The sequence below is a fragment of the Chrysochloris asiatica genome, unplaced genomic scaffold (genome assembly GCF_000296735.1).
Source record: "Chrysochloris asiatica unplaced genomic scaffold, ChrAsi1.0 scaffold00035, whole genome shotgun sequence".
In the NCBI taxonomy this organism is placed as follows: domain Eukaryota; kingdom Metazoa; phylum Chordata; class Mammalia; order Afrosoricida; family Chrysochloridae; genus Chrysochloris; species Chrysochloris asiatica.
In genome coordinates, this window is record NW_006408553.1 from 2,196,710 (window position 1) to 2,203,576 (window position 6,867).

Sequence of the window (6,867 nt, forward strand, 5' to 3'; positions counted from 1 at the left end):
TCATATATATATTATTAATAATTTATGACATATAGGCATATTATTATTATTAAGACGTTAGTAACAATACATAATAATTTCTAGTGTCAGTTAAGAGCCATGCCCTAGCTTCCCTCATTTAATCCTGTGAAATAGGCACCGTCACTAATCCTCAATTTAGAGTTAAAGAAACTGAGGCATAAGGAGGCTATGATAACGAATAGTGGCTTGCTACATATGTATACACATATGTGGTGCTGTAGGATAAGCACTGGACTGCTGACCACAAGGTTGGCAGTTAAAGCCCACCAGCCACTTCTTGGAACCCTATACAGGGTCCTTATGAGTCAGAACCAACTTGACAGAACTTAACAATACATATTAAATAGAATCCTGGTGTGGCACTATAGTATAAACACTGGACTGCTAACCACAAGGTCAGTGGTTTGAACCCACTAGCTGTTCCTTGAAAACGCTATATAGGGTCTCTATAAATTTAGCCAGCACTTAGCAACAACGACAAATGTATTAAAGTGACAAGAGCTACACTTTGATGCCAACAGTCTGATCCTGCAGCTCCCAGTTTTAACCACTACTCAGGATTGCCGCCATACTAATGCAGCCAAGATCATTGGGCTCCTCCTAAGTAGTAGAGGCAGAATTCAGATGCAGGCAGTCTGCTTTGGAGCCTGTACTGCAGCCAGGCCTCTGCACTACTCCCTACATGGAATGGAGACACCTTGGGTGTGGGAAAGCATTGTCAGTGTCCCAAGGAAACATTGAGGTCCTTCCTGAGAGAAAGGGGGAGCTTCTCATCTGAGAGAACAAGTGAGGTCTTTTGCAGTCTTGTCCTGACAATCTGTTCAAGAGTGGCCCAGATCTTTGCCTTTATTCTGACTGGTCACCACAGTATAGCAGGTGTGTACACACTCTTGAGACACAACCCTCCAGACTGGCCTTTGTCTTCCTTTGAGCTACCCATGACCCTAAATGACCAAGACCCTAGAGACATGCAAGTCTGATGGCGTGTTTTTGTGTGCATCACTGCTCTTTGCTGAAGTTTGATGATGGGTCAGAGTAGAAACAGTGGCGGCACAGGGCAGGTGAAGAATACAATAATCCATCCTTCATCAGATCCCTGTTGGGCACTGTCTTGAGGCCAGACTTGGAGCATTAGTTACTGGGGATGTGGTGACTCTGTCTTTATCCTTGTAGTGGAGAGCTGGGTGTGTGGAGGCCATAAGGGTGAGGTCAGAGGGTTTGATCGTAAACATGAATGCTAGAAATCAAACAGATCCTGACATCAAACCATTGGTGTTAATGTGGATGCTGGAGCTACAGGCAGTGGGGCAAATTGAACCAGTCAGTACTTCTTGATTTATACATAGTCTTGAGATTGAGACTTAAACCCTGAATTAGGGATACGACAGACCTGTGGATGGACCAAGCTGGACTGGAGAATGAAAGCTATCATTAGAGGGGCTTGACCTTTGTTTGTATCTGGAGGCCTGATGGTGTAGTATATAAGTGCTTGACTGTTAACAAAAAGGCTGATAGCAGCCACAAGCCACCAGTGTGCTCCTGGAAAGGTTTATAGTCTTGGAAACCCTACGGAGCAGTTCCATTCTGTCCTACAAGGTCTCTATAAGGCAGAAACAACTCAACAGCGATGCGTTTGGTTTTTTGGTTTGACCTCTGTGGTGGTGGTTGTTATGTTCCAACTCACAGAGGCCCTGTACAGGGTTTCCGAGGCTGTAAGTCTTTACAGAAGCAGAAAGTCTTTCTCCTGCGGAACAGCTGGTAAGTTCGAACTGCTGACCATGAGATTAGCAGCCCAATTCGTAACCACTGTGGTTGTTGTTGTTGTTAAGTGCCATCAATCGAGTCAGTTCCAACCCATAGTGACCCTGTATAGGGTTTCCGAGGAGTGGCTGGTGAGCTTGAACTGCCGACCTTGCAGTTCAAACAGCTTTGCAGTCTGGCGCATTAACCCACAGCACCACACTAGGATTCCAACCACTATGGTTGGGACTCTTCATTAAGGTACCATCTCAAGATGAGCTTCATTCTCTCAGACGGTTTAGATTCATTTGGGCACTCACCTCTGGCATTCCCTCTTTTCTTTTGACCCTCACCCTTGGCAGGTGTGCCAGAAGTCAGGCGAGATCTCGCTTCTGAAACAGCAGCTGAAGGAGTCCCAGTCAGAGGTCAATGCCAAGGCCAGTGAGATCCTCAATCTGAAGGCACAGCTGAAGGACGCTCGGGCCAAGCTGGAGGGTATGGAGCTGAAGACACAGGACCTGGAGAGCGCTCTGCGCACCAAGGGCCTAGAGCTGGAGGTCTGCGAAAATGAGCTCCAACGCAAGAAGAACGAGTCGGAGCTGCTTCGTGAGAAGGTGAACCTGCTGGAGCAGGAGCTGATGGAGCTGCGGGCCCAGGGGGCTTCCCTGCGGGGCCTGGGGCCTGGAGCCACCTTCTCTGAGGACATCCCTGCCCTGCAGCGGGAGTTGGAGCGGCTGCGGGCCGAGTTAAAGGAGGAGCGTCAAGGCCACGACCAGCTGTCGTCGGGCTTCCAGCATGAGCGGCTGGTGTGGAAGGAGGAGAAGGAGAAAGTGATTCAATACCAGAAGCAGCTGCAGCAGAGCTACCTGGCCATGTACCAGCGCAACCAACGCCTGGAGAAGGCCTTGCAGCAGCTGGCCCGTGGGGAGGGTGCAGGGGAACCCCTTGAGATTGACCTCGAAGGGGCTGACATCCCCTATGAGGACATCATAGCCACTGAGATCTGAAGGGCCCCTGGGATTAGGAGGGCTGGGGTCCAGCATTAGGAGCAGGGGTGCTGAGCTTGTTGGAGGAGGTATCCCCTCCCAATCTCCCCCTGCTCAGCAGCTCTGGCCTCCCTGAAAAGCTGACCCTGCGGCACAGACTACAGTCTGGAGTGGGAGGGAGGGCTTGTGATAGGGCCTTTCTCTTGTTTCCCATGTCCTAGGGCTCACCAGCTATGACTCCCCTTGCCTTCCCAAGAGACGTGGGGCAGGGGTCTTCATGGTTAAGGGCTCCCCCAAACCAAACCTTGAGGGGTTGACATGAACCATTGGAAACAGACAGCCTTTTCCAGGGAAGCTTGTGACTGCCATAGAGGACGAATTCCCACCCCCCACCCACACCCACCCCCGCCACAAAGACAGAAGCTCCCTTCCTGTCTTTCTTCCCACTATCTTTTCCCCTCTTGAACACCTTGGGATGCCTTGAGAATTAAAAGAAGCCATTCCTGACCAGCCTTGGAATAGGATCCCACTATAACCTGAGCTGTTTTCCTCTGACTGCGGAGGTAGAGAAGCTGGAGTAAGTGGGCTATGCCTACCTCAGCAAGCCACAAAAGATGGGGAGAGCTGGGGCAGCCCGGGAGTGTTGACCCTGAGGAGGTCAAAGGGAGGAGCTAAGTAGTAGTGAGGGTCATGGCAGGTACTGGCTAGAGATGAGCAATCTTGTTTCGGCTGGTGCTTTGAACTCATGGTCCACTCTTAAAGCCATAGACCTGAGGCCTTGGAGTGGGGGCTGAGAAGAAACATGGAAGGGAACCTGAGGCAGGTAGGATGAAACTCTCTGGTTGTCCCAAGGAGAGCCTCCTGGTTTTTCCTGGTAGGGCTTGAGGTAGGGGTTTTCCTGCTGAGTTTAAAGTTGGCTGGTGTCTGCTCTGGATCCTTCCTTCCCAAGGATTAATCCTTTGCTTGCCAGCCCAAACCAACAAAAACTAAGCTCGTTGCTGTTGAATCGATGTGGCTCGTGGTGACTCCCTGTGTACAGAGTAGAACTGCTCCACAGAGTTCTTTTGGCTTGTGTCTTTCCAGAAGCAGATTGCTAGGTCTGGCTTCTGTAATGCTGCTGGGTGGGTTTGAACCGCCAACCTATCAGTTAGCTGAGCCCAACCATTTGTGCCATCCAGGTACCTTGCTTACCACTCAGAGTAGCCCATGCTCACTAAAATGGTGCATGTAGGATTCTGGACATTTCCATCTTTGCCTGTGGTCCTCTGGGCCTAGTTTCTACAGAGCATCTTCAGTGCTAAGCTCAAACAGAAGTCTTCAAGATTAGGAGAGACCCCAGTATGCCAGTGGGCTGGAGTCCCAGACTGGAAGAAGAGGCACATAGACACAGCTTTATGAAGTGCCCAGGGCCACCAACTTCCCTTCACCATAAGCCCCTCCTATAAAGAATATAGGAGTTGACAGCCTTTCCCAGAGGGTGCTGGGCACTTGGGGTTTCTCTTCTGAAAGGTATGGAGCTGGGGAGGAAAAAAAAAGTTGAGCTTTTTAGTTGCTTGGTGCAGGGAATTTTCTTTATTTTTTTTCCTTTCTTGTCTTTTCAGAAGCAAGCAGATCTAGCAGGCAGCCAGGCTGTTGCCTGTTCTATTTTTGACTCTAGCCACAGCTGCTGTTCTTAAGACACCAGCCCTTGCTGGCTGCCTGAGCCTCCTGCCTTCCTGCTGAGAGGGTTGGCTGGGCTCAGAGTTGGGGATGGGAGATTCCCAGGACATTCCACTTCTGCCTCTGGGTCAGGCCCTTGCAGGATCAGTTAGGGACTGCTTCTCTTCTTGTCCACACAGTCTCATCACGTCTCCTTCCTAGCGTTAAGTTGTGCCTGTCTTCTGCACTCCCATGAAGGAGGAGGTTTTCTGTAATTTCTAGCCATTGCTCTTAGTCACTGGCTCGATTTAAACCTGGAACTGACAGGCCAAAAGCCCCCTCCCAGCATCCTCCATTGTGCTCACTCTGTTTTCTTCCTTGTCACACCAGCCTGTGCCTTGTTTGCATCCTCCTTCCCAGTGAGATTGCCCCAGGAGGACAGAGGGTCTGGCTGGACCATCCCAGGGCAGAGCAGCCAAAGGCCTGGCAACTGCCCTCAAGGTTTGGCTTCACGAGAGGTGTGTACTCAGCCAGGGCAGAGCTACTTCTACTCAAAACCCACACCCTCTACCCACGGGCTCATAACCCTCCCCAGGCCACCCTACACATACTGGCCACACCTGGCCCACAATCTGAGGTAGCAGATGACCTCCTTGAGCTACACCAGCCCAAGACCCTAGGGTAGTCCGGAGGACACAGTGTCCTGTAACATAGCAACCTCACCTCCATGCAGTTTTTCTTCCTTTCCTTGTTAAGCATCTTCACTGTTCTTGGATCCTTCCAAACCCAGCTTCTCCCAAAGGGGACACTGGATAGCAGAGCTGACTTGGAGATGGGGTGGAGGGGGACTGGAAATGTCAGATCTGCAGGCCTTCCTGCATGCTTCCAGCCAGTCAACGAAGTCTGCTCCGGCTAGCAAGCCAGCCTCTCTGCTAAAGAATGCCTGGCCTGAAAATAATCCCTCTCTCTGCAAAGAAAAGCACCATCTCACCATGAAGACTCTGCCTGGTCTTGGAAATGGGATATTCAGACTCTCAGCGCCTTTTTATCCAGGGGCCAGGACTCACGCAGTAGCTGGGGGTAATCTCTTCCCCAGGCGCCAAGCCTCCTTTCCAGGCACTCCCTGAGCCACTGAGCCCCTGGGCCCTGTTTCCTGGAAGCTAGTCCACCTTTAGTAAGAGTGGCTGGAGAGTGAGCCGCTGAGCTGTTAGTGTGTGGGAGAGTGACTGCCAGCTCAGATCGATGCTATGCCCCTGAGTAAGAGGAGCCTCCGCAGGCCAAGGTGGACACCTCAGCAGAGGCACGCTTTGGCTGGACTGGCATTTGGAAGAATATGTACATAGATATTTTCTTCTCTTTATTGACTTTGGTTCTTTGCTTTGCTTTGCTTTTGCCAGCTTCATTTTACTTTACTTCTGATGCTGTTTTCTGGCCATGTAAAGTATTTTGGGTAATTTTATGTTTTTATTTATGAATAAAGAATGCCATTTCTCATGCCTTCAGTATCCCACCTTTTTTCGTGTCAGCCCTTGCTTCCCCTCAGTCCCCTCACGGAGGGGTGGCAGCCACTGGGAATGTCTACATCATGAGCAAGAAAGGTTGGATACCTTTCTGCCAGCAAAGGAAGTGTGGAGAGCCCTGGATGGACATGGGTTAGGGTCGTGGGAAAAGAAAAGGCCTTGGGGTCAAACTTAAAGTTGTCCCCTGCCACTTGCCACATAACTACACTGGTGACCTCATCTGTAAAGTGGACCCTGGGCTGACCTGAAGGAAGGGGAAGGGTGACCAAGGCAGAAGGACCCTCTCCAAAGAGTGTCTCCCTCCCTTTGCCTCTCATGCCTTGTTAAGTGCTGTCGAGTCGGTTCCGACCCATAGCGACCCTGTACAGGGTTTCCGAGGGTGTAAATCTTTACGGGAGTAGAAAGCCTCATCTTTCTCCCGCGGAGCATCTGGCAGTTTCGAACTGCTGACCTTAAGGTTCGCAGCCCGATTCGTAACCACTACGCTACCAGAGCTCCTTACTGCTCACCTTACCTGCCAACACCTTGGTCTGTTGCATATGTTGCATATGGACTCTTTGGCAGGATACCAGAAAGGCTATTGTTGCCACAGCCCAGGGCCTCCTGGCTGGGAAGGTATGGTCACCACCCTGACCATCTGTCCAGCTTTCTCAGTGCCAGCCTGCCTTGTTCATCTCCACAAGTGTTCCTTATTGCCCCTGGCTCCAAACCAAGACCCCAAGGGCTTCTACTCTGGTGGCGGGATAAAAAGGGATGAATGAAAAGAGAAGATTAACAATGCAAGGCAGCTGTAGGGCACGTGAGGGGCAGATGACAAGGCCTCTGAGGTGGGGAAGCCCGGCAGGGGATGTGGTGTCCAAAGGGAAGGTGGCAGGTGGAGAGGACCTTGGGGACAAGGGTGATGTCTTAGTTTCCTAGTGCAGTTGTAACACAAATACCCTCACAGTGGTTGGCTTTAGAAA

At 50.9% G+C, this 6,867-nt stretch overlaps 1 protein-coding gene across 3 annotated transcripts in view; it reads left to right on the forward strand.

Annotated features, from left to right (window-relative positions):
* LZTS1 (leucine zipper, putative tumor suppressor 1) overlaps positions 1 to 2,796 on the forward strand; it is a 7,649-nt gene extending 4,853 nt beyond the window's left edge. Inside the window, exons 3-4 of one of the 3 annotated variants that reach the window (XM_006859900.1) lie at positions 2,124 to 2,497; positions 2,562 to 2,768. In XM_006859900.1, the coding sequence (XP_006859962.1) occupies positions 2,124 to 2,497; positions 2,562 to 2,595 (408 nt within the window). In that variant the 3' untranslated portion in view covers positions 2,596 to 2,768. Of the gene's footprint in view, positions 1 to 2,123 lie in introns of all 3 variants that reach the window. The other 2 variants (XM_006859899.1, XM_006859898.1) reach the window with 2 other exon arrangements.
* Positions 2,797 to 6,867: the final 4,071 nt, after the last annotated feature.